Below are 26618 nucleotides of genomic sequence, written 5' to 3'. Positions count from 1 at the left end.
TTTGGGGCAGGGTGCTGACCAGATGGCCCTGCACCCACTCGGCTCCTGGGAAGGTCACCCATTCTTGAGTGGCCCAGTGGTGGGTGTGCAGGACGCCCCGCCCTGCCGTCTCTCTCTAATCACATTCTCCCCCCTCAGACAGGCCCCGAGCACAGATCTGCAAGGGCCTGATAAGCAGTCAGAGAATCAGACACCACTCACCACTTCCTGCGGGAAGCCCAAATCTCTACAAGTGGGATCTGTCAGGAGAGGGGGAGCCCCCCTTTCTTCTCCCCGCAAGAGAGCAGAAAAGGTGTGTCATTTCTCCCTATTCTACAAAATCACTCTAAAGTTCCTAGTCTTCTGCTTATGGAAGCTGAGGGGGTGGGAGGAAGGCTGGAGCGATGTCCCTAAGAAAGCCCTGCAGGCGTGTGTCTTGTGGCTTCCTGGACACGGGGGTATTGAGCATCATGTGTCCTCAGCTCTGGGGCTTTAACTGGAAATCTGAGACAATAGGAAAAGTCCCATTGAAGAGTCTTGACACGTGTTGTCTAATTTAATCCTCACAACAGCCCTAGAAGGTAAGGTGATTAATTAGGGTAATGGTAACTGCTGTGACAAGCAAACCCCAAAGCAGCCTAACACATATTTCTTACTCACATAATTTTCCGAGGCAGGTATTCCTGGTCAGAGGGCAGTGTTCCTTCACATTGTGAGCCAGGTGACTTACATGTTACAGCTCCACCATCCTCCTGGGCCTTGGGGCCTTCTGCATCTAGATTGCAGACAGGTATAGAGAAGCTCACCTGTTTCCTGAAGGCCCCACCTGAAAGTGACCACTCCCACTCACAATCTATTGGTGGGAACTAGTCACATGGTCATCCCAGGAAGCAAAGGAGGCTGGGAAATGTAGTCTCTGGCAGGGCAGGTGTCTTCCAGAGACAACACACTACAGACTTAGTGCCAGAGTTAGTGCAACAAAGAAGCTCTCTTTACCAGTGTCTGTTTAATCAGCTCACCAGGCTAACCGGTGCTCTCCATTCTGTCTGAATACAACACCCCTGCCCCAGGCACACTGAATGCTCACAGCTAGCAGGCCACCCTCAGATGCCCTTGCTCTCTTCGGCTCCCTCCTAGAGAATGGTGTTATGGACTAAAAGTTTGTGTCTCCCCAGAATTCATATGTTTAAACCCTACCCCCCAATGTGATGGTATTAGGAGGTGGGGCTCTGAGGAGGTAATTAGGTCATGAGGATGGAACCCTCATAAACGGGATTAGTGCTCTTATAGGAAGAGACATGAGAGAGCTTCTTCTCTCCGCTCTCCGCTATGTGAGGATGCGAGGAGAAGACAGCTGTCTGCAAACCAGGAAGAGGGCTTTCACCAAGAACCCAACCATGCTGGCACCCCGATCTCAGACTTCCAGCCTCCAGAACCGTGAGAAACAAATGTTTGTTGCTGAAGCCGCCCCGTCTATGGTATTCTGTTATTAGCAGCCCGAGCTGGCTAAGACAAATGGCATGTTTGCCAAGAATCTGTTGGGTTTGTTCCCAAACGAGTTTGTGCCAGCTGCACTTGTAACTGTGATGATGTAATTTAATTAGATATTCCATAAGCTGATGAAATATGAGTGCAAAAAGGAAGAGATTTGTTTTTATGAAAACTCAATAAAGATGAGTTGCTAAAAAAATACTGTCAAAATAGGCGTGGAAGAAACAATTATAAAAGATCTGGGAAACAATTACCGTGAGAATCTAAAGGGATTCTGCACTCAAGTTGCCACACAAGTGTCTTCAGATCCTTGCTCCACTGGAAATAAACCAAAATTGGAACTCGGAAGACAGATTCTGGGTGTAGTTTACGTATGGAGGACAATGTGAAAAGCCAATTAACAGCGCCATGATCAAAGAACAGACTGGCAAATGTTCAAGATGTATGTCATTTAAAATAATTCTCCCCTTTGATTAACTGACTAACCACTGGTCCCAACTGAGCTAGATATGTGGGCTTCTACGGGATTATTACCTTCATTTTATAGGTGCATAAACTGAGGCCCAAGATAACAGCAGGTAAGGGGCGGAGCCGAGATCCCAAACCAACCAGTCTGCTTGCAAAGTCTGTTCTTCCTCTCTCTGCAGGCGACGTCCAATCCACCGTGTGATGATGGAGATATTCTCCATCTGCTCTGTCCAATGCAGCAGACGCTAGCACGTGTGGCTAATGAGCCCTTGAAATGCATCTAGTGCGACTGAAGTACTGAATTGTTAAATTTAATTTTAATTAATTGAAATACAAGTGGCCACATATGGGTAGTAGCTACCATATGGGACAGTGCAGCTCTGTGCTACACTAACTTTAGCACATGCCTTTCTTCCTGTCTCAGGCTCTTTTATTTCTTTGCATTGACCCTTTCCAGCCAAGGATGTCTTCTGAAATGCAAGCCTTTGATTCAGACATCTCTTGATTCTAATCCATTATGTTGACTGGGGAACTGGAGGGGTAGGCGTTGGCAGGAGGATGAGGGGCAGGCCTCCATCAGCAATGGCTGAGCTTGAATTGCCCTGTGACAGCAACCGCCATCTTGCACCAGCTCCGCTAAGCTCCTCAGGGCAGGGAAGTCTTGGCTTTAGGAGCCGGAGCTTGGCAGCAGGACAGGACGGCTCCCTCTATGCCTTGAGAATGCGACGTCATGCAAATCACCACCCCTCTTTGAGCCTTGGCTTCCTCCTCCATAAGGTGGGATTCAAAGTGCCTGGTGTTGTGAGGGTTACATGAAGGGATCCCTGCCAAGCTCCAAGCTCTCTGCTCGGGTCATAGTAAATGTCATTCTAATTGACTCTAACCCTCAGAGTAACCCTCCCCCTTGGACCAAAGGAACAGCAGGAAAAAAATGGGGGAGGATGGAGAGAGGGAAAAAAATGGGAGGGGATGGAGAGAGGGAAAAGTTTCTTTTAAAAAACATTTTATTGTGAAAATTCTCAATCATACATGAAAGTAGAGAGAATAGTTTAATAAACTCCACACTCCTATCACTTAGATTTTAACATTATTAACCAGAGTACAAGTTTTAATATTTCCATTAACCCAAAGACATCCATCCTTAGGATGCTGAAGAACAAACTCCCAATGGCTCCAACTAAATGGCCACAACCCGTGTTAGGAACTCTCTGAGCAGCCCTGGCAGCTCCCAACAGTCAGAGCCAGGGTCATGCTCAGACAGCCATCATTTGTCCTCCAAACAATATCCTCATCAGCCTGGAAACAATGGTGCCCCCCACACTGAGTGCGGCCGTGTTGTTTCCCTCATGATAGGTTCCATCCCTCTGGGTTCTCCAAACTGTATGGTTTGTCTTCCAGTGCCTGGAAGATTCTGGAAGACCCCAAAATCCTATCCATAACATTCTTTAAATTAGCAAGAGGCAGCTTTTGATCTCTTGCAACCCAGATCCCTAAATGATACTCAGGCTGCAGGAAGGCCACAGCTGCCATCTCAAAGGAGCTGGCGCCTATCGTCCCCTGAGGTCAAAATAATCCATCCTTTTAGGAGAGAGTCAGGAGTCAGAACTTATCAGGGAAACACCTGGGCCCTGTGGCCTTCTGGAAAATTACTGAGCTATATTCTAACTATAAAAATCAATCCCTTAAGATCCCCGTAGGCCTGGGGAGTAAGCAGTGCGGAAAAGGGAAAGAAGAAATTAATTGGGCGGAGGGGGTACTAACACGTGCTGGGCCCCTACTCTGTGCGGAGTGCTCCTTCCCACTTTCACTTCAGCCTCACGGGAATACTGTTAGGCAGGTATTTTTACCCCCACGTCAAGATGAGGAAAGAGGCTCAGAGAGGTGAAGTCGCTTGCCCAAGATGGAACCAAGGTCAGGTTCACTCAGAAACTCACGTTCTTTCTTAACCACTGCCCTACTGTGTGCACCTTAGATGACAGGCATCTCTCTCTCTGAGCCTCAGTTTCCTCTCCCTGACGTGGGAACGGCAAGGCCTGCCTGGTTCACCAAGCTTTCAGAAGGATCTAGACGCACCAGGGCAGGGAAGTGTTCCGAAAGCCACCCAGGGCCCAGTGGGGACTGGGATTACCTTTCTCTTCATCCTCACGTCCAGCAACCTTGGAGCTCAGGCAGAAGATCCGAGGCCTCATTGAGGGGTCACGGGTAGGACTCTGGCATGAAGGGACAGAGGAAAATCACCAGGTGCCTTTGAGTCCCCAGAGGAGGAAGGAGGGGAGGAGGCAGAGGGAGGGGGAGCTGCAGGGGGTGCCTTGGGGTGTTGCTGTTTTTGGTGACTGCTCAGCTGATGGTGAGAACCACACATACACAACTGTAACCTCCTCTGGCTTAAAATAGAGCCACTGAACTGAAAATGCCAAGCGCAGGACAGAGTCACCTGCCTGGCAGGGCAAGAAGGCTCCCCCGTGGCCCCAATAATACCCACTCCCAGCGGACAAACTAGACAAAGCACCTCTCAGCTGCATGTCACAGGGTCCTCACACAGTGGGGGCGGGCAGCCAGCCAGGGCTCCTCACCCCCATCTTAGAGATGAAGAAAGCGAGGTCCAGAGAGGCGACGGGAGGGTGATAAAACCAGCAGCATCTTGCCTGACACGGCAGCCTGGTGTACTGGAAGGGTCATGACCTCAGGGGCCAGACAGCCCGGAGTTCAAGTCCTAGTTCAGCCACTTCCTGGCTATGAGGACTTAGCAAGCGAGGCCTCTTCTCCTTCGTGCCTTGGCTTCCTGCCCTGGAAAGTGAGGGCTCCATTAGCAATGTCTGTGAATGTGCCTAGGACAGACAGTGCTCAACAGTTTGAGCTTTGCCTCGGCTTCCGGAGAAAGAACTCTTGACATCTGCAGGCAGACAGTCAGACAGTTGTAAAAAGGGGGGAAAAGCAGCTCCCTGCTACCGGGCACCTGGAAAGTGACTCACAATATGTTATAATCTGCAACACTGTCCTATGAGGTGGGCATTATTATTACCCCCATTTCTCAGATGGGAAAACCAAGGTGCAGAGAACTGGAAGTGTTCTATCCACGGACACCTACCCAGAAAGTGCAGGAGCTGGAATTTGAACCCAGGCTCCATTGACTCCAGCTGTGTTCATGACCAGGCCTCATTAACTGTCCCCGGAATGGGCCCCAGTCTTTCCCTTAAGAACAAGCCTCCTCCATCCCACCCTGTCCCAACAAGCTCTTCTTAGGCCCTTCTCAGGCTGTAGGTCCTTGGTGCCCCACCTGCCCCCACTCGGAGACTGCAGCCCAGGTTTCTGCTCCTCTGAGGTCTGGGCAGGAATCAGAAAATCGAACTTGCTGATGCCATTGCTTAAAATAAGGCTGAGGCAGCAGCGCCAGGGCCCTGCTTCTAGGCCACAGAGCTGCAGTCCCACTTCTCGGGGGAACAGGGGTCCAAGGACCCCTCTACCCGGCACTGTGCTTCAATCCGGGTCTGGCCCCTGGCAGGCATTCAAGAAATGCTGGCTGTGGAGGGGAATGGCGAGAGGACTGTTCCAAGCAGAGCAAGAGTTTGTGCAAGGAGCTGAAAGGTTAGTGTGGCTGGAGCAGAAAACGCAAAGGGGCTGCGGGGAGAGAGGCTAGAGCAGTGTGGGGGGGAAGGGCGATGCAGGCCAAGGCTGCAGCAGAGACCTGGCAAGGCAGATGCTCCGGCTAGCTGCAGGAGAGGCTGCCCGGGGCTCTTCCAGAATCTCCACGGAGGCCCACCCAGGCCTCTGAAAGGAGTGCCACCTTGGTGCTGGAAGGCACGAGTGGATTCCTCTGGAGTGAGCATAACGGCAGGCTCCCCAAGCACCCAGCTGTTCAGGCCAAAGACCCAGGGGTCATCCTTGAGTCCTCCCCTTGCCGTCCACATCCAGCCCATCAGCACATCGTGTTGCTCTGTGCATCGGGGTGACACTAGCTGCGGTAACAGACTGACCTCATATCTCAGGGGCTAATGCAACAGTTCCAAAGAGGTGTTCCTGGTTGGCGGGCGGCCTCGCAATGTGTCACTCAGGCACCCAGGCTCCTTCCACCCTGTGGCTCTGCTCTCTTCTAAAGACTTTAGGTCTCTGCGTTCGGCCTGCAGCTGTGGGAAGAGAGATGGAGCACAGTGTGTGGGCGAGTTTTATGGGCCAGGCCTGGAAGTGGCTCACGTCACTTCTGCCCCCATTCCAGTGGCTACAGCTCGCTCACATGGACACTCCTAAATGCATAGGAGGCCGGGAATCGCGGCTAGCTGTGTGCCCAGCTCCTCCTCCCTAACATAGCTCAGGTCCATCCGCTTCTCTCCATCTCCAGGGCTGTGTCCCTAGCCCAGGCCACCCTCAGAGGCATTTGGACTACAAGTCTCCTAACTGGCCTCCACTCTTAGCCACCATCCCTTTTCCACGTGACAACAGCCAGAACGCTCTTATTTAAAAAAAACGTCAACCAGATCATGGGTGTTTGTTTTCCTGTTTACAGCCTGTCCAATTGAACTGAAGAATAAACCTGAATAAGGGCCTGTAAGACCCTGTGCGAAGTTGCCTCTCTGTCTTCCTTCCGCTTCCTCCTCCTCCATGACCTCCTCCTCGCTCCCCCAATTCTCTTGGCTCCAGACACAGGGGCTTCTCTGCTTAAAGGACTTGCACTTGCTGTCTGAATGCTCCTCCCTAGAGGGGCCGTCCTCCACCACCTTAGCTGGTGGTGCCCACCTCCCGTCGGAAACTGTTTTCCTTCTTTCTCACACTTGTCTTAAACTATCTTTTCGTTTGTTTTTTAGCCATCCCTCCTTTCTAGGATATCAGCTCTATTTACCCCGCGGGAATCTTGTTGGCACCAGTAGGTGCCTGGTAAATATTTGTTGACCGACAGACTGACTGACTGAACGAACGAATGAATGAATGACTTGCCCAAGGTCACAGGAGGAGATAGTGGTGGAGACAGGACTTCTGCAGACTCGAGCTTTGGGCGCTGTGCCCCAGATGTCACTGTTTGCGGACACGTTAGCCCCGGGGCGCCTGCGGTCAACAAAGGCAGCTGTGTGTGTGAGAGGGGGCAGGCAAGCGGCCGCCGCAGGAGCCCTCTCTGAACCTCCTCGCCCCACGCCCACCCGCCGAGGCCCCGCCCCCGGGTCCCCCGCCTGCTCCCCTGCCGCGCGCCGCCGGGGCTCCCGCCGCATGGGTCGCGGGCGCTGGAGGGGGCGGAGCGCGGGCGGCCGTCGGGGCGCACGGCCGGGCCGGGGCCGGGGCGCCGCGATGAGGCAGCAGAGCGCGCGCACGGGCGCGCTCGTCCTGTGCATCCTGTCCTACCTGCTGGTGGGCGCCGCCGTCTTCGACGCGCTCGAGTCCGAGGCGGAGAGCGGCCGCAAGCGCCTGCTGGCCCAGAAGCGGGCCGAGCTGCGGAGGAAGTACGGCTTCTCGGCCGAGGACGACCGCGAGCTGGAGCGCCTGGCGCTGCAGGCCGAGCCGCACCGCGCCGGCCGCCAGTGGAAGTTCGCCGGCTCCTTCTACTTCGCCATCACCGTCATCACCACCATCGGTGAGCGGCCCCGGCGCCTCCCCTCGGCGCTCGCTCCGTGCCGCACGGTGCGTTCAATCCCCCCTCCGCCCCTGCCCAGCTGGGTGACCTCGGACGAGTCATTTCAGCTCACTGAGCCTCACTTGCCTCCCTCTGCCGAATGGAGCTGTTGCTCCACACGGGCCGGGCTGGGAGGAGTCGGTAGGTCATGTTGGCCAAGAGGCCGGCACGCAGAAGTGCCCAGAAAACGTCCCAGGGGCTGGGAGACAGATCAGGTGGGGCCAGAAGCCCAAGTTGCTGGAGTTGTTTCCTTCCCTGGCTGCATCACACTAGCTGTGTGACCTCGGACAAGTTGCTTAACCTCTCTGAGCCTCAGTTTTCCCCTCTGTAAAATAGAGGTGCTAAAGAGCCTTATCTCAGGGCTGTGGTGGGATGATTATTGTCGAGGAGATAATATATGCAGAAAGTTTTAGCATAGGCACTGACACATACAAAGCACTAAACCAAGATTGATTTTTGTATTATAATATTTATTATTTTCTTACTCCATGGGAACAGGGACCTAGTCTGTCTCAGTCACTGCAGTATGGCCAGTCCCTAGCGCACAGTAGACGCTCAATAAATATTTGTCAAAGGAGTGACTGATTACCAAGCTTTGGACCTCACCCTCGGGGATCCAGCGCAGTTTCTCCACAGCATCTGGACCGCCAGGCGTTGCCATGGCTACCGTCTGGCTGGTACCTGCTGAGCCTAAGCCTGGGGAAGCAGGAAAGGAAAGAAGCAGGCTCTGTAGGGCTCCATGCTGGGTGCTAACCACTCCCCGGGCCCCCGCTGTGGCTGCCCCGGCACCCCTTTGGGCGTGGACCACCACCCTGGAAGCCTGTGCCTTGGAGAAAGTTTCTCTGTAATGCTCTTGCAAGTGAATGTGAGCTGTGGGTTAAAAGCCTGAGTTCTGCAGCTTCGTACACCAGAGTTCTGTTCACACCTCTACTGCCTCCTGCCATCTCCAGCTATTGATTGTATCTCTCTGAGCCCTGGTTTCCTCAACTGCAAAATGCAGTTGTTCCAACCACTGGGTAGTTGCCAGGTTTAACTGAGGTCAAGCATGTAAAATGCTTGACACAGGGCCTGTGGCTAAATGGGCACTATTAATTAGTAATAATAACAATTCATTCTTTGCCAACTGTGGGGCCAGCTCCCATTCAGCTCTTTTGCCCCTTCTGTCAACATGGGCACCCCTGCTTCCCTATCTGGGCTCAGCCTAAGACCCTCCCTGTTGCCTTGCCCAGTGGTGTGGGACCCCATCCACCTTTTCTGCCCTCACCCACATTATTTGGAGGCCTTTCATCCGGGTTTGCCCTCCTCTCCTAATTGTTCTCCCCTGACATGCATCTGGTAGCCTGGGGAAAGGGACCGAGTTGAAACAGCAGGAGTTTTGCCTTTTCTGGCCAGCTGGGGGCGCCATCACTTGCTGTGTGGTCCAGGCTGCATAAGCCAGCCTTGCAGAGAGGCAGGCGGCAGAACCCAGGAGCTTGAGCAGGGCATGGATAGCAGAGTGGCGCTGAGAAGCAACGGAGGATAGTGATTAATAGTTCAGGCCCTGTGACCTGCGGGCAGCTTCCTCTCTCTGAGTCTAGTTTCCTTATCTAAAATGGGGGCAATAATATTATCTTCTACAGTCATTGCGAGGGTTATATGAGCTAATCCATGTAGAGGACCCAGCATGTTTAGTTATTACCATTATTCCTTTCTTTCTCTCTCTGCCCAAACCTGACGTAGCCCCAAACAGCTGGAGACAGCACTGCCTGGCCTCTTGTTCCTCAAGAGGCTCCTCTGTCTCACACGCAGCACCCCTTCAATTTGTTTTGATTGTTGTTATTATTGATTATTGAACTTTCATTGAGCCCTTAGTCTGTGTCAGGCTGTGTGCAGGGCACTGGTGACTAGGGACACAGAGAGTGACTGGCATGGTCTCTGGCCTCAAGGAGCTCACAGTCTAGTGGTGGGCAGAGGCCTCCCCACCCCCAAATAACAGATAGGACCGTGCAATAGAAATGTGGAAGTGGAGCCATAGGTCTCTAAAGACATATATTGTGTTGATATTTTGAATCAGGTATAGAGGCACACAGTACACACGTCACATGGTACAAAAGGGTATAGAATGAAAAGGAGGTCTCCTTTCCCCCTGTCCCTCAACCCACAAATTCCTTTCCCTGGATCAAATACAGTTACCAGTTTCTTGTATATCCTTCCAGATATATTCTCTGCCTGTGTATTCCTTTAAACATTTACACACGTTATATAGGTATTATGTTATACATACTATTTTGTCTCTTGCTTTTTTAACTTAATATATTTTGGTGATGTTTTTATATCAGTCCCTAAAGAATCATGTCATCTTTTTCCTAGCGGTATAGCAGCTCTTCTCAACTTTGACACTATTGACATTTGGGACTGGATAATCTTCACTGTGGGGCTGTCCTGTGCATCACAGAATGTTTAGCAACATCCCTGGCCTCTACCCACTAGATGCCAGTAGCACACAGCCATTACCTCCCAGTTGTGACAACCAAAAATGTCTCTGGACATTGCCAAATGTCCCCTCGGGGGCAGAATCACCCCTGGTTGGAACCACTGCTGTGTGATATTCCATCATTTGGATGGCATCATGATTTATTTATCCAGGTCCCTACTGATGGACACTTAGGTTGTCTCTCATTTTTGCTGTGAGCAACAATGCTTCAGAGACGACCCATGTGCATACATCACTGTGTACATGCATGTATTTTGGAGGACTAACTTCCTGACTGCAGACCTGCACAGGCCAAAAGGTTTGTGTCTTTTACATTTGGCAGATGGGGCCCATTTGCTAGAGGAGGAATACTCTGTTGGGGAAGGTCCGCCTGACCCTTCCTGGGTTATGGGCCCCTTTGAGAATACCATGAAAGCTCTCACTCCCCTGTCCTGGAAGACACATACCCTCCCATTGCATAGCGATGGCGTGGTGTTCCAGGACTCAAGGAAGCCTACTCGTGTTCAGGTCCCCTACAACAGCTGGGGGCACCCAGTGAAGAGTCACTACACCAGGCTGAAGAGGTGTTTAGTGAGGGCTGGCTTGCAGCAGGATCTGGGGAGAGATGTGGACTGGGCAGGGAAATAGGGCAAACCAGGGGAGGAGAGACCGTGAGAAAAGACATGAGGGTGGGGGACATGCTGGCTGGGGAAACAACATGGGGGGAGGCCGGAGAGGCTTCAGATCACCAAGGAGCTCGGACACTAGGTGAGACCTGGGACTTTACCCTGTGGGTACTGGGGAGCCACAGAAGATTTTGCTCTTTTTTTCATCAGAGCACAGTTTACATACAGTAACATTAACCGTTTTTCAGGGTACACTTCAGCGAGTTTTGACAAATGACTTGGGTAACTGCAGCCATGATAGAATGTTTTCATCACCCTTTAAAATTCTGTCATGCCCCTTTGTAGTTACCCCCTCCTCCACCCTCAATGACTGGCAACCACAGATCTGTTCTCTGTCCCTAGTTTTGCCAGAATGTTTCCAGAATGTCATTTAAATGGAACCATGCAGTATGTAGCCTCTTGAGCTTGGCTTCTTTCACTCAGCACAGTACATTTGAGATCCATCTTTGGTACTGTAGTAACAGTGGTTCATTGCTTTCTGTTGCTGGAAAGAATTCCATTGTATGGATGTACCGCAGGTTATTTATCCGTTCCCCAGTTGGGGGACATTTGGGTTGTTTACGATCCGGGGAGATTGTGGATAACCATGCAAGGTTTTAAAGCTGGGAAATGACCTAGTTAGAACTAGCATTTCAAGACTCTGCTGGCTCTGGGGGATGGGGAGAGAGCCCTGGCAGGACGGCTGCAGTTAGATGGAAGTGGGCAGTCACCAACTGTCCCCTCCCTCTCCCTCCAGGGTACGGCCACGCCGCGCCGGGCACGGACTTGGGCAAGGTCTTCTGTATGTTCTATGCGCTCCTGGGCATCCCCCTGACGCTGGTCACCTTCCAGAGCCTGGGCGAGCGGCTGAACGCGCTGGTGCGGCGCCTCCTGCTAGCGGCCAAGCGCTGCCTGGGCCTGCGGCGGCCGCGCGTGTCCACCGAGAACATGGTGCTGGCCGGGCTGCTGGTGTGCGCGGCCACCCTGGCCCTTGGGGCCGCCGCCTTCGCGCACTTCGAGGGCTGGACCTTTTTCCACGCCTACTACTACTGCTTCATCACCCTCACCACCATCGGCTTCGGCGACTTCGTGGCGCTGCAGAGCGACGAGGCGCTGCAGAGGAAGCCGCCCTACGTGGCCTTCAGCTTCCTCTACATCCTCTTGGGGCTCACGGTCATCGGCGCCTTCCTCAACCTCGTGGTCCTGCGCTTCCTCGCCGCCAGCACCGACGCGCCCGGGCGCGCTGCCCGCCGCGCCGGCCCGCTCCGCCTGGGGGCGCCCGAGAGCCGCGGCCCCTCCTGGGCCCGCCCCGGGAACCCCCCCTCCGTCTCCTACCGCATCCACCAGCTGGAGGTGTGGGCCCGCGACAATCTGGGCTTCTCGCCCCCCGCGAGTCCCGGGGCTGTGGGCGGCGGCAGGGCAGGCAGGCCCCCGGCCCGGCGGAAATCCATCTGACAGCCTCCCTCGCGGGGGATCGATCCTGCACCTGGAGGCTGCACCTGGAGGGTCAGGATTCACCTATCAGTGCACCCTCCGCAGAGCTTGCAGAGGGGTGAGGGGCCACGGCCTCGGTGCCGTCTTCTGACACGAGTTTTCTCATTCCCTTCTGTGGCTAGCCCCTCCCTCCTCTCCAAAAATATATTAAACTCACATCGTAAGCACAACACTACTCTAACGTCGCCCTGTAGGTGCAAATCCCTTGTAGCCCAAATTATTTTAGGAAGGCCTGGCCACATCAGCCGCCTGGGAGAGGTCTCCACAGGCCCGTGTGGCTAACTGGCCCTCCAGAGCAGGAACAGGTGGCTATTCTTCTCTTGTGTGAAGAGGCCTGCTTTCTGGGTTATAGGGGACACGGACGACTTTCAACGGTGGCATCCTGCCAGTGAGGCCAGCTGCTCACACTGTGAGAAGCAAGGGGATCAGATGGACTGAAGGGAAACCTCTGTCCAGTGTGGACCAGTGGGCAAATTTCTGTGCTGTTTAAATGATGGCTCATTCTCTTGCTCAGTGTGTAGAGAGGAATTGGCTCATGTGTGAATGAAGCACATCCTCCCTTGCCCCCCACCCACCAAAGCTGATGTTCTTTGTCCTTGGCCAGCCCCATTTAGGGGTGGGGGGGGCCTTGCTGACATCCACCATGTCACTGGTGGGTGCATCCACCTAGACGCACTCGGATGCTGTGAGACAAGCTCTCTTCTGGGAGCTGTGAGCTCTGGGTCCTGCCAATCACCCACAATCTGACCTTGGGGAATCTCATCCCCTACGTGGGCCTGTTTCCACATCTGTAAAATGACTGGTTTCACCCAGAATCCTGTTCCCTCCTGTGCATCTCTGGAAGGATTCCTGGGACAGGCCCTTGCCCCATAAGGGGATGTTAACAAAGCCCATGGTGGGGTGTGCTGGCAACCTGTGGTGCTCAGCTCGTTAAAACACCAACTGCCCTTAGCTTCCTGGACAGAGCTGTCTCAACACAAAGCAGAGCAACCCAGGTTAGAAAAGCCAAAAACTTTAATTTTCAACATGAGCTACATGGTCATGAACACAATGCAACGTGACCCACTCCAACCCAGGGGCCCCGGAAACCCTCCCTCCCCAAAGACCCGAGGGGCTCCTGCTCCCAGAGAGGGAATGAGGGAAAGGCGGGTGGATGGAGGCCCCCAGCCTGAGGACCTGGGGTCCCGCCTTCCTGCCACCCCCTCGGGAGGCAGTCGTAGAGTGAAGGGGCTCCAGTCAGGGTGCCTGAGGCCCCTGGTTCAAGTCTCCACTTTGCCCTCACAGAAGCTATGAGTAAAAGGGGCACAGTCAGCCTCCCCACAGGGCCTGTGAGTCAGATGAGCTCATGGACATGAACACTTTCCATCCACTCTGAGGTGCTGTGACACAGACATGGGCCCTCCCAGAGGCACACGGGAGTTGTTACAGGGGAACAGAGGAGGGCTCGGTCCCCTGGGCCCGGCACAGCGCTGCTGCTCAATAAAGAAATGCAGGTGGTGTCGCCTGACGCAGCAGCTGTGCTCCAAAGGGAGTGGGGCTCAGCGCTGCTTCTGAACGCTGAAGGGCGCACAGGGGCTCCTGGGTTAAGGAGCTGGATGGCGAGTCAGCGTGTCAAGTGCATAACCACCCCCCGAAACTATCTGCTTCACCTCCTCACGTAGAAAAGCGAGCTCTGAACTGAGAGAACTCAGTTCTAGTCCGGGCTCAGCCTCTAACTCACAGTGGGACCTTAGCAGGTGTCTTCCCCCCGCAGGACCTCAGCTTCCTCCTCGTTAAAATGGGGCTGATAACATAGGCCCCCACTTACTGCCCAGGGCCTCTGTGAGGATCCACTCGAGGTAAAAGCACTTTGAAAACAAAAAAGTTTGAAAAGTACTACAGGAATATCAGGCATTATTACATGTGAAGGTTGTGAGGATTTCCTTAAGTTGAGGTGTACCATAGCCACCTCACTCCTACACAGCTCCAGGCAGGAACTGTGTCCTGCCTCCCTCAAGTCAGTCCTGGAGGGATTATGGCCCCTTGGCGGGAGCCCCCACCCAAATAGCAAGGCCTGGACCAAAGCCTGTGCACCCTCAGGCAGCTGGGTCAGACCCCCAGGAGAGCTAGGTCTCTTTCGCAACCGTGTCCCCCAAACCTGGGCCCAGAAAAGTTACTGGCCCACCGAGGTGGAATCAAGCAGGGCTGGGTGGCCCAGGGCTAAAAGTGGCCCATGACAAATGCTTATCATGGCAGAAATGCCCTGGAGCAGTGGTCTCCTGTCCTGTGAAGGAGGGGAGCACAATGGAGCCCTCGGTTCTGTCCCCATCGCTCGCTTGCTGAGGGGTCTTGGGCAAGTCACTTCCTGTTTCTGGGCCTCAGTTTCCTCACCTCTCAGATGGGCTACAACTCGCCCTGCCCATCCTTTCAAGACCGCTGGGAAGCTCCACGGAGAGAAGGGAGGAGGAAGTGTCACAGGAAATGATGGCCCCACCTCGTCCTGCCCTGGCTCCAGCTCTGCCTCGGGTAGGACAAGGCGGCCCAGGCTGTGGGTGCCACTGAATTCACGGGTGACCCCACAGGCAGCTCTTCCCAGGGCTGGGCCTCAGTCTCCTACGCTGTAAAGTGGAAATGACTTCACTAATGGCCCCAAAGCCCCTTGCCCTTTTGTATGAAAAGCGGATTCTGGAGAAGGAAAGTGATGATTCCCTCCCATAGGACCCCTGTATGTGGCCTTTGGCCCAGAGCCTGAAAAAAGAATTGTCCCCTAGAGACCTAGGCCCCCCCACCCCCCACTGCACCTTCTCTTCTCCTCTGCAAACAGTGGAGTTTGAGCTGGCAAAGGATCAGACGGCAGCGGGGCCTGAAGGTTCCCCAAAGCTGATAGTGAGCATAGTCACCCCCTCCCCGAACCCCCATCCATGGGTGAGGACAGACGGTGGTTCCCATGCCAAATCGCTAGAGCCCCTTGGAAGGGGAGCACGTGCCCACAATGATGATACAAAGAAACAGGGCTCCAGCCCCCACCCCACCCCTCCAGGAGGTGAGCGGAGATTTCACAGAACAAACAAGAAAGTCATTGAGGGGGGCCCTCGGTGACCACCCCCAGGATGATGTTATTGCTTTGGAGCGCTCTCTCTCTCTTTATAAAGGCTGTGCAGACACTAGAGGGTGGGATCAGGCTGGGGGGCCCCCCAGGCCCTCTTCCCCTCTGTTTGGGACAGCCAGGCTCCGCCTCCTCCTTGAAAAGCTACCCCTGAACAACCAGAGCAGTGATGGCTGGAGAGAGAAGGCGCTCTCCTGGCTCAAAATATTCCAAATGGTGAGTAATAAACGAACAGCAGAGAAATCACACTGGTTAAAAAGACAAACAGGGGAGGGGCTGATTCTGGGCTTCAGATGTGAGTTGGCCCAGAACCCCGCTGCCTCCTGCCCCAGCCTTGGGATTCCACCCACCACCATCCCAGGATGTGCTGAAGACCTCCTGGACAAAGGGGCATCTCCACCTCCCCCTCCCAGTGCAGTGTGAGAAGCTCTATGGAGGCGAAATAACTCATCCAGAACTTGAAAGGATACCCAGGGATTAAAAAGGCGGAGGGGAAGGGAGGAATTTCAGGTGGAAGGAATCGCCTGGTCAATAGCCTAGAGTGGGACTGGGGACAAGGTGGAACTGAACACAGCTGGGCATCCTCATGGGAAAACGAGCCCCTCTAATGGAGCCCAGGCCCCCTCCACCAAGGCCCACAATCCTCAGGAGTGTTTCATAAATAAAATCAGTACCAAGGATAATAAATCAGAACATCTGAGTATAATGGGCAACTCCAGCTACAACCCTACAGGGAGAGGGGGAGGGGGAGGAGGCGGGGCTGGCCTCCCATGAACCAGGCTCCAGATCCAGGCCCAGGTCAGCGAGGAGACACCGGTCTCCTGGAATGTACTTGTAGCCCCTCTCCACCCCATCCTGGGACTCTGTAAGGACTATGTGCGAGCTAAGAATAGGCCCCAGGGCTTGGAACACTAACTACCCAGCTAACCTGGACTACGCCCTACGCAGCAGGGACTGGGTAACGAGGGATGGTGGGCTGGGGGGGGGCCTCCCAGGGGAGGTGGCAGAAATGTGCTTCTATAGAGAGGGGCCAGCCTGCGTCCTCCCCAGCATGCAAAAAGGCTTCCGCTGGCCCCGGGGAGGGCCGGGCTGGGAAGGCAGCTACCCAGGCCTGCTTGAGAAGGAATCTCCGATTCTTGCACTCCTACCCCCTCACTCTTTCTCTCCTTGAGCCAAGGTAATTGAGGCCGGGGCAGTGGATTCTGCCCTTAGTACAGGATGGGTGGCTTAAAAAGACTAAAATAGGGGAGCTGTGTTCCCTCCCAAGACCCCTAGCCTGGAGGCAGAGGGGTAGACAACATGAACTTTGACCTCATCCAACAAGGAGAGATTCTCCTATGTGGCACCCTCGCCTTGGCACCACCAGTCCCCATCCCAGCTTTCCTCAGACTCCCTCTCCGATCCAGCATCCCCACAATGCAGAGATGGTGGGCTCTCTGGGCTTGGGGTTCTGGACAACCGGAGTCTGCAGCTCCTCCACCAAAACACAAACGACAGAGTCCTTTCCAGTCCACCAACAGTTTCCAAAGTAGCTTGGTGCAATCCCAGGAGCAAGGCACCCTGGGGATCTGTGCCAGGCCCCGGGAACCTCCTCCTTTCCTTTGGTCCCTGCTGGACCCCAATTCCTAGAGCCACTGGAAGAGGGGCAGGCAGGAGGGGACGGACAGATGGACTCGGACAGGCTGCGGCAAAGCTCCTTCCACGGGCAGGCGGAGGGAGGCCTGAGCTCCTCTTCAAGGGGGGGATCTGGGCCCCCCGGAGCTGGCTCCGGATCCTTGCAAAGCTGCCCCATCAGCTTTGGGGCAGGAGTAGCTGCCTGACCCGGTGCCGCAGGAAAGACACTTGCTGGTAATTGGCACCATGGAGATGGCCGCTGGGTTCTGGACTTGGCTCCGGGCAGCGAGCTTCCCAGGAGGCGAAAAGGGGGAGCGGTTGGACAGCGTCTAGGGCAGGAGGATGGTTTGCTCTGCCACCTCACTCTTTCCTTTCTCCGGATTGCAGCCACATCCACCAGATCAAAAACCGGCCAAGTCAAAACTGCAGCCAATCCCGTCGGGAGAGGGAAGGTCTCAGGGGGTAGGAGGCAAAGAAGGGGTGAGGAGGGGCCCTGGGGGGGCAGGTCTCCCCGTGCTGCTTCCCCGCTGCGAGGGAAAACCCCGGCCTCCTCTGTTCAAAGTGCCCCTGGGCCTGGGGTCCCAGGTCGGGGCTTGGCGGTCTCAGGCCATCTTGGGGAGCCCCTCCCCATCCCCGGCACTAAGATCGCTCGCCACAGGGCCCCACGGTGCTCTCCAGGGACAACTGGGATGCCTGCCGGAGCAGGGGGCCTGCGGCTGGGTCCACCATGGAGGAGGTGGGGAAGAGCTTGTACCAGCCCACGGCCAGAGTGGTCAAGTCCAGCTCTTCCAGCAGCACGCGGGCCACACCCATGAACTGCTTCCGCTCCATCCGCCCGTAGTTCCCCCACACGATCACCTGCGGGAAAGAGACACAGGGGTTCAAATCCTGCCAGTGCCACTCACAGGCCCAGAAGCAGAACCTGGAGTCACCCCCATGCCCAGTTCACCTCTGAGACTGGATTCTCCTCCTCAAAATTGCTCAAGTCTGACCATATTTTCCAGGCTCTAGTGCCACCATGCCTGCTGGCCTGGATGACTGGCTTCCTGCCTGCAGGCTTGTCCTCTGGGTCCCATGCTCCATCTTTGAACCCAAGCCTTGAGGGCTGACCCTACATCATGAGTCCCCTGCCTGCTTCCCCCACGGACCCTCTGCTTCCAGACCCTCAGAAACCCCCGACTGAAACAAAGTTTTGAAAAGTGGCTGGTATCGTGTGCATGCTAGCTACCTTCCTTTTCCCAGCAGACCCTTTTCGGCAGTGCCTTCCCCATTTCTTGGTCAACACCCTCTATTGGCGCGGCCAGTTGGGCGGGCTCTGTGGCTGCAGGACCCTCATTTGCTCTTCTGCACCTCAGCTTCTAACTCCTTGCCCCTCTATGAAGGTGGGCTGGCTCAGTCCTTCAGTAGAGCCTAGGGGCTTAACCACAGACACATGTGGTTCAAATCCCAGCCCTGGCTGTGTGGTTTGGGGCAAGGCATTTAAGACTCACGGAATCTCCTTTCTAAAGACTCCGAGTTCTCCTTTCTAAATGGAATTATCCCCTCTCAGCTTACCTCACAGCCAAGGATCAAAGGAGAAAAGGTATGTAAGAGCTCAGTGTAAGCTGTAAATGGCTCCTCAAGCACAGAGGGTAACATGAAAACAACCTGAGCCAGCGCTACTGCTGACTGCACGTCAGGAAGCGTTCTAATGCTAAACCAGCCTTAGATTCCATCTTCCCAGCAACCCTACAAAAACGATCCGATTTCACACCTGTTTGAGGCTTAGAGAAGTTAAATCATTTGCCTGAGGTCACTCAACTAATAAGTCTTCAGTGCTCTTTGGGCAGCTGATCAGAAGCTTCTGGTGCATGGATGGGTTCATTTTCACTGGTGTTATGGCTGAACTGTGTGCCCCAAAATTCATGTTGAAGATCTAACCCCCAGTACCTTAGAATGTGACTATATTTGGAGAAAGAGCCTTTAAAGGGGTGATTAAGTTAAAATGAAGCTGTTAGGGTTGGCCCTAATCCAATCTGACCAGTGGTGTTGTAAGAAGAGGAAATTAGGACACAGAGAGAAACCCCAGAAATGCCCGCACACAGAAAAAAGACCATGTGAGGACACAGCAGGAAGGTGGCCATCTGCAAGCCAAGGAGAGAGGCCTCAGAAGAAACCAACCCTCAACACCTTGATCTTGGAACTCCAGCTTCCAGAACCGTGAGAAATAAACTCCGTGTAAGCCATCTAGTCTACAGTGCTTTGTTATGGCAGCCCTAGCAGACTGATACAACTGGCATTCTGGAGCTCACTGGCGGTGGGTCTGTCCTGCTCTGACGTTAGTCAGAGAGCTCAGCAGCAAGGACCCCAGGTCAGATTTCTGTTTCCCCACCCCCTCCGCATCCCAGATGGATGTGCTTCTCCAAAGATGCTCAGGCCAGAACACACAAACCTTCGTCCAGTGGGCCAGATGTGGCCCAGCTGGTCTTCGGGTTGTTTTAAATTGTATGTGAATGCCTCTAGACGAGAAGGGTTTTTCCAAACTTTTTTGACAGGGATATACAGTAAGACAGACAATTATATCATCACCCAGTGCACACGTGGGATTCACAATTGAAGCGAGTGCCTCACCAAATAAGACTTACCTTACTGAGAGTGATAATGTTTTCTTTCCTATTCCTATTTCCTATTCTTATTTCTTTCCTATTTCCTATTCCATTAAAAAAGAAATACTTGTTGAGACCCGCTAAATTGATTTCACAACTCACTGATGGGTCTCAACACACAGGTTGAAAACTGCCCCAGTCAGGACCTGGGCTTCCCAGTTTGGCAAAGTCCCACTGTCTTGGCAAGTTGTAACACCTTGGCCCACCCTCATTTGCTTTGCTTGCCCAGGTTAGGAGCAAGAAATTGAGGTACAAGCCAGAGGTGCCCACGCAGCAGCTCTGAGAGAGCAGGCCTAGGGTTCCTGCAGGCATTCAACCCGGGCCCTGCCCACACCCTTGAGGGGCAGGTCTTTCTAGCTCCAGCTCTGAGTAACCATTAAGATCCTCCTAACAACCAGGGAGCCAAACACCTCTCCGGATCCTCCCCAGGCTCCCGGTCTATTATCACTGTGCTCCAGGCCAAGCCCCTGGCCTTCAGAGGTTGATGATGATGGTGACGGTCATGATGATGATGGTGATGATGATGGCAGCCGTTTGTAGAGCACTTACTACAGGCAAAACTTGCAAATACTCTTCTTGCACAAAGCACACATTTCACTGCCACAGTAATGTTACCAGGAGGTACTATTAGTGTCTCCATTTTACAGATGAGGAAACCGAGGCTCAGAAAGGAACTTGTTCCAAGTCCCACAGCCAGATGTGGAGCTCAGATTCACCACAGTGCTCCATGTCCTCCAGGTGAGGCCTGCCCAGCAGCGCCTCCATCTCCCTCTGGTACTGCACACACACACGCCCCTGCCCCTCACCTGCAGGACTTTGCCCTGGGGACTCTCGGGGAACAGCAGCACCTGGTTATACAGCGGGTCCAGTGACTTGCGAGCGACTTTGGTCTTCTTCTTGGCAATGCAGACGCCGTTCTCTAGCAGGTAGGCCTTGATGTAGGCCGCTGGGGACAGAGGCCAGTGGGGTAAGTTCTAGTCTGGGCTTCAAATGGTGGGCAAAGGGCGCAGCAGAGGGAGGCTGCCTACCCACTCCTGGGGACGGGAGGGCCCCCATGGGGTTTGGGGAGGAGGCAACAGGGGCAAGTGGGGTGGTGGGTGGGGTGCAGCCAGGGTTGGGTGGGGCCTACTCCACCCCCACGGGTAGTCCTGCCTGCCTCCCCCTTTCTTTGCTCACTCACCTGTTTCCTCTCTGTCCCTGCCCCGCCCACCCCTCCCGTAGCTTATACACCCATTGCTGAGCCATTCACTCAACAAATGTTTGCTGAGTACCCACTGAATGCCATGCACCCTACCAGGCACTGGGGTATAAAGAGGACAGATGGTCCCTGCCCTCCAGGAGCTCAGTCCAGTGGGGGAGGCTGACAAGGTCAACCGACAATCTCAACTGGGTCCCCAGAACAAACCCTGCATCACCAGTTCCACGTGAGTCACTAGAGTTGGGACAGAGGGGTCGCCACAGTTGGGCCCAATTTTCTTTCTTCTAGACCCAGACACCCCTCAGGACATCCTCTCCACCTCCACCCCTGCCTTGCAGAGGGGAGGGCAGCCCCACACCTGGCAGTGTCTTGGATCCTGGCTTGGCTGTCAGTCCCCGAGCCTGGATGATGTCCACTTCGAGCTGACCATTCCGCTCCTGCAAGCCAATCTCCACGTCCCCTGCAAGAGGCCCCAAGAGATGAGAGTGGGAAGTGGCTTAGAAGCCCAATCAAGGATTCAGGTCCTCCTCTCTGCTTAGGGATGAAATCTCCTTCCCCTGCTCCCAGCCCCAAACAAGACCAGAACCAACTCCCACTCTAAGTGCCTGGGCCCTGCTGAGGGCTGGCAGGTGTGGACTAGACTCCAGACTGGGTGCTCAGCAGATGGAGCCAAGGCAGAGGAGAGGGAGGGAGAGATGCAGGGCTTCTGGTGGGACCCCCCCCCCTCCGCCATTTGGAACAAGTCTTGGGGCACTCACCCATCGGCGTGGTGGCCAGGGTCTGGCGGCCCACAAACTGCGCCGGCCCCATGCTGCCTAGGAAGTCACTGAACTGGGCGTCTGAGGCCAGGCAAACTCCCCCATAGTTAAGGCTGCAAGAAGAGATGAGACGAAAACAAACATCCCAGGGGCTGACCGAGGATCCTGATGACTCAGGCAGTCAGCTCTGGACCGTCCCTCACTCCACGGCGATTTCCGACTACATCCATCACCCAGCCTCAGGCAGACCTGTCCTTTTATCTTCATGGCCCTAAAATCTCAGCTCTGATGCCAAAATTCTAGGGCTTAGCTTTGTGTCCTGTACCATTCTCCTAGCTCTCCTTGCGGAGCCTCAGGTTCCATCTCCATGCAATGGGTATGGTGATGCCTGCCTCTTGGGGTGGTTGTAAGGATCGAGGGAGATGATGCTTGTCCGTGCCTGGCTGCTATGGTTTAGTGTCATGATACTCAAAGTGTGGTCCAGAGACCAGTAGCATCGCCCAGGAGCTAATAAGAAACAGGATTGCGCCCCACTCCACCGCCCAGCTGCTGAATCAGAGTCTGCCTTTTAACATGAGCCCCAGAAGACTTGTTTGCACCTGACAGTTTGAGATGCACAGGACCAGTGGCTTGGCCTTGGAGATAAGCATTTGTTGCTGCTGCTGGGCGGCCCAATGTCCACTTCCCCTTCCTTTGGGAACAAGATCTAAAATCTCCTTTGGGGAGTCTCTTCCCCAAGGCATTGATTCCTGGCAGAGCGAAGCCAAAGTGGCTCGTGAGCTCAGCCTGGCCAATCAGGGCATCCTTCCCTTGGCCAGTGATTGGCTCAGAGATGGGCACGTGGCCCAATTCAGCCCACAAGAATCTAGCTGGGAAGCATTGTTTGAATGGTGGGGAGTGAGAAACTCTCTTCCCACCAGATGTGAACCTGAGACGTAAGACTGAGCTTCTGACAGCTCCCTCACTACCATCTGGAGTCCATGAATGAAGCCATCAAACTAGTGGCACTGTGTGAGCTCCTGGATCAAGCTCTCCCTGAAGCAAGTACTCCATCTTTTTTTGGTTACATAAGTAACAACAATAATTATTTTGCTGAAACCAGTTTTAATTAGTTTTTTCTTTCCCATCTCTGAAATGGGAATAATAATGTTCCCATCTCCTAGGTCTCTTATGTATATTAAATGAGATGAGGAACTAAGTACCACGTGATGTACTGATTATCTTTAGGAGCAAACCACTCGCAACCCGTTTTCTCATCTGATCCTCGCGGCAACCACAGGAGGTCGGCTTTTCACCTTTATCACCATTATTCAAACAAGGAGGCGCAGGTTCAGCCCAGACTCAAGCCACAGAGCTCACAGGGCAGTCAGTACTTGAATATGATACTTTTAACACCAATCCCAGGCAACTCTCCATCTGGGCATGTTCCAATAACAGCTAACTTTTAACATGCACCTACTGCATGCCAGGTTTCACAGCAGCAGCCGGGGAGGTCTTTGAGCAGGTGGAGGAAACTGCCTCAGGCCTCAAGGGCACTGCATGCTGTTTCCTGCCCTGAGAGCTCCCTGCGCTGCCCCCAAAGCTCCCCTCTGGGGGAACCTGCTGGGATCTCTGCTTTGAAGGAGCAGGAGGAGCTTCCAAGGGAGGCGGGGTTTCTGGTTCCACCCTGCACAGGTGCCCCTTCTACTTCAGAACCACTCTATTTTACCTTTTTCAAGTCCGTCAGAGATAACTCAATCATGGTCCTCTCTTCCCACCTCCAGCTCTTCAGTCTAGACATGCTTCCGGGTGCTTGAACCAAATCTGACTGCCACTACACCTCATTAATTCACAAGACCTCACAGTTGGCAAAGGATCCACCCACTTGCTCAGCAAACGGTTACAGGAGGATGTTCTCTGATCCAGCCCTCCGTATTTCACAGACTAGAAGACTGAGGCCCCGTGAGAAAGACACCTGCCCGAGGTCCATATGATGGCGGTGCTAGCTGCTATAGCCGGCTACCTCCCGATTCAAGTCACCCAATAGTATTTTGCACTTTTATGCACAAAATTCCAATTAAGCTGCGGGAAGGGACAAGAGAAGACCCTGTACACAAAGAACTTACTATTTTGCTGGGCAAACTTGTTGCTTCTAAAGAAACAGGTATAGACAATATAATGAGGCACAACCAGTCCCCTGCCCACACACCTCAGGTTGGGTACCTCAGTACCAAGGGCCTACTCTGTGCCAGCACCCTTCCAGGCTCTGGGGATACAGTAGTGAACAATACAAAGCCCTGTCCTCATGGACTGTACATTCTGGTGTGACCCTTGGAGTGGGTCTACTGAAGCAGGCATGATTTCATCCAGTTGACATGCAAGGATGCTGAGGTTCAGGAGGAAAAGCCACATAACAACCTCCCCTTGTCCAGGACTGGTCCCAATGCACGGGGTGGGCTCCTGGAAGCCCACCTGGTGTGTGTTTCTGAGTGTGGTTAATGCTACACGTTCACCTCTTCCTCCTGGGGACATAGCTCAATCCATTTCGCAGCCTTGTAACTAAGAGTGGCCAATGGACATGAGCTGAAGTGACGGCTATTTCCAGGCCTATCCTATAAAAACCTCCCACGTGCCATCTCACACACATTAAAACAGCTACCATCCAATACAAAACAAAATTGGGCCGGCCCTATGGCTTAGCAGTTAAGTGTGCGCGCTCCGCTGCTGGCGGCCCGGGTTTGGATCCCGGGCGCGTGCCGACGCACCGCTTCTCCGGCCATGCTGAGGCCGCGTACAGCAACTAGAAGGATGTGCAGCTATGACATACAACTATCTACTGGGGCTTTGGGGGGAAAAAAATTACAAAACAAAACAAAATTAAAAAAACAAAATAACAAGTGTTGGCAAAGATGTGGAGAAATTGGAATCTTTGTACACTGTTAGTGGGAATATAAAATGGTGCAGCCCTATGTAAAACAGTATGGCAGTTCCTCAAAAAATTAAAAATAGAATTACCCTATGATCCAGCAATTCCACTTCTGGGTATATACCCCCCCAAAATTGAAAGCAGGGTTTCTTAGGGATATTTGTACACCCACGTTCATAGAAGCATGATTTGCAATAGCCAAAAGGTGGAAGCAACCCAAGTGTCCATCAGTGGATGAATGGATAAGCCAAGTGTGGTATTACATACAATGGAATATTATCCAGCTTTAACAAGAAGTTCTGATACATGTTACAACATGGATGAACCTCGAAGATATTATGCTAAGTGACATAAGCCAGTCAGAAAAGGACAAATACTGCATGATTCCACTTATATGAGGTACCTAGTAGAGTCAAATTCATAGAGACAGAAAGCAGAACGGTGGTTGCCAGGGGCTGGGGGAGGGAAGAATGGAAAGTTACTGTTTAATGAGTACAGAGTTTCACTCGAACAAGATGAAAAAGAGTTCTGGAGATGGATGGTGGTGATGGTAGCAGAACAATGTGAATGTACTTAATACCACTGAACCATACACTTAAAAATGGTTCCAATGATAAATTTCATATTATGTGTATTTTATCACAATTGAAAAAACAAAAACAAAAAAACCTCCACATACGATCTTCTTCTCTCTTCCCCCATCAGAGTCTCCAACAGAGGGTCCTAAGGCACTACAGATGGTGACACCACAAGAGAAAAGAAACCTGGGACCAATGACCAGAAACACCTGCACTGAAGTTTGCATGAGCGAGAAATAAACGTTTTTATTAAGCCATTGATTAAAGAGGCTGGTTACAGCAACTGGCTTTACTTAAACAGATCCAGTGAGCCTGTCCCCTGGCCAGAGCTGATGGATCCAGGGAGACACCAGACCCAAGCTCAGTCAAACAAAGACTCTCTGGGAGATAAAAAAGAGAATCTCAGAGACTTACAGTCATGAGAACTGAGCCATGTGAATGGCCTGCCCTCGCCAAGAGCCCAAAACTACCACCCAGTCCTGGCCACTCAGCTCCTCCCTCAACCATGTGAGATACCCCAGCGTTGTTCCAATAAATTCTGTTTTTACTGAAGTTATCGGCAGAGTCGATGGCAGGATAGTAATTTGACATTTCAGCCTGAGTGCTCTTTCATTTTCACGATTTCCTAGTACCCCCTGCCCCCCTGCCCCCCAGGCATGTTCTACGTCTACTGCCTCAGAGAAGGCATGACCCCGTAGGATGCAGAGAACACGACAGTCAGATTCTTGGCTTTTAGAGTTTCAAATCTACGAAGAAACAGACTTAGAAGGATAGGTGCAAAAGCAGGTTGCCCAGCCCCCAAACGAACAGTCCCCAGCCTGGGAGAGCAGAGGAAGTCAGGCTGGGAGGGAAGAGAGCTGGGATGCTGGAGGATCCTCGAGGAAGGTCTGGGTCCCTGGGCTGGGCTGGCGGTGCTGAGGGATGACAGGAAACCAGACAGGTTTGGGGAATCTGAACGCAGAGGGGACTTGTGCCCATCCTTCTTATTGCAGGGAGCCGAGAAAAGGGCACAATGCTTTGCAGAAATGGCTGTTGCCTGGCATCTTGTCAAGTGAACCTGTGAGAGTCTGTGGCTCCGTGTGTCCCTCCATGCCCAGGGAGGAGCATATGTTCCCGCCGCAACTGAGACAGTGCCAAACCAAGGCAGAGGCAGAGTAGTATCCGAATCCACGCAGTTGGGCTTCTGAATCCATTATCTCAACAATTATGCAACAGTGTCAGAGAGAAAGTGCTTAGAGAAAGGGAAAAATAACTGAAATATCTGGGGATGGAACTGTGTACCCATTATTCTTGCAAACCCAAAGACACTTAATGAACAGCACCAAAGCTAAGACCTAGACTCTCCCGCAGCTGGTGACATTGCCTTTCCTGCACGCCCCCGTCTCTTTTCCACCCCACCCTCCTGGACATCTGGGGAGGTCCAGGCTCCATTTTATAAGGAGGTTCTGGGCTCAAAAAGCCCGAGAAATGGCAGTGCCTCTTGGGTTCCAAGTCACCGAAGGGGCCCAGCCTCCCAGGCAGAGCCAGGCTGTCTGCAGCCTGCAATTGAAAGTTTCCTCCAACATCGTCATTGTCTGCTCCTCAGTTCCTGGTGGGATTGTGAGCAGACAATGGGGAACCGGCAGTCTGGTAATTAGCAGTAATTGTTTATAATATCTGGGCGGCTGCCTGATTTCCCATCCCAGGGTGC

General features: G+C 53.4%; 2 protein-coding genes across 3 annotated transcripts in view; one reads left to right on the top strand and one right to left on the bottom strand.

The window, feature by feature from the left end:
- The first annotated feature begins 7212 nt into the window (after positions 1-7212).
- On the top strand, positions 7213-12106 carry KCNK15 (potassium two pore domain channel subfamily K member 15). Its single transcript, XM_058562114.1, has 2 exons — positions 7213-7495; positions 11409-12106. The coding sequence occupies exons 1-2, from the start codon at positions 7213-7215 to the stop codon at positions 12104-12106; spliced, it is 981 nt and encodes a 326-aa protein (XP_058418097.1).
- A 1035-nt stretch (positions 12107-13141) lies between these two features.
- The window catches only part of RIMS4 (regulating synaptic membrane exocytosis 4), a 60943-nt gene continuing 47466 nt past the window's right edge, over positions 13142-26618 (bottom strand). For both annotated transcript variants that reach the window (XM_058562635.1, XM_058562636.1), the window contains exons 3-6: positions 21446-21558; positions 21046-21147; positions 20296-20435; positions 13142-17702 (exon numbers count right to left, since the gene is read on the bottom strand). In XM_058562635.1, coding sequence (XP_058418618.1) covers positions 17484-17702; positions 20296-20435; positions 21046-21147; positions 21446-21558 — 574 coding nt within the window. In that variant the 3' untranslated portion in view covers positions 13142-17483. The remainder of the gene's footprint in view (positions 17703-20295; positions 20436-21045; positions 21148-21445; positions 21559-26618) is intronic.

This window comes from Diceros bicornis, chromosome 19 (assembly GCF_020826845.1).
Source record: "Diceros bicornis minor isolate mBicDic1 chromosome 19, mDicBic1.mat.cur, whole genome shotgun sequence".
Classification (NCBI taxonomy): Eukaryota; Metazoa; Chordata; class Mammalia; order Perissodactyla; family Rhinocerotidae; genus Diceros; species Diceros bicornis.
Note: the sequence above shows the minus strand (reverse complement) of the source record. Positions and strands in the feature narration are given on the sequence as shown.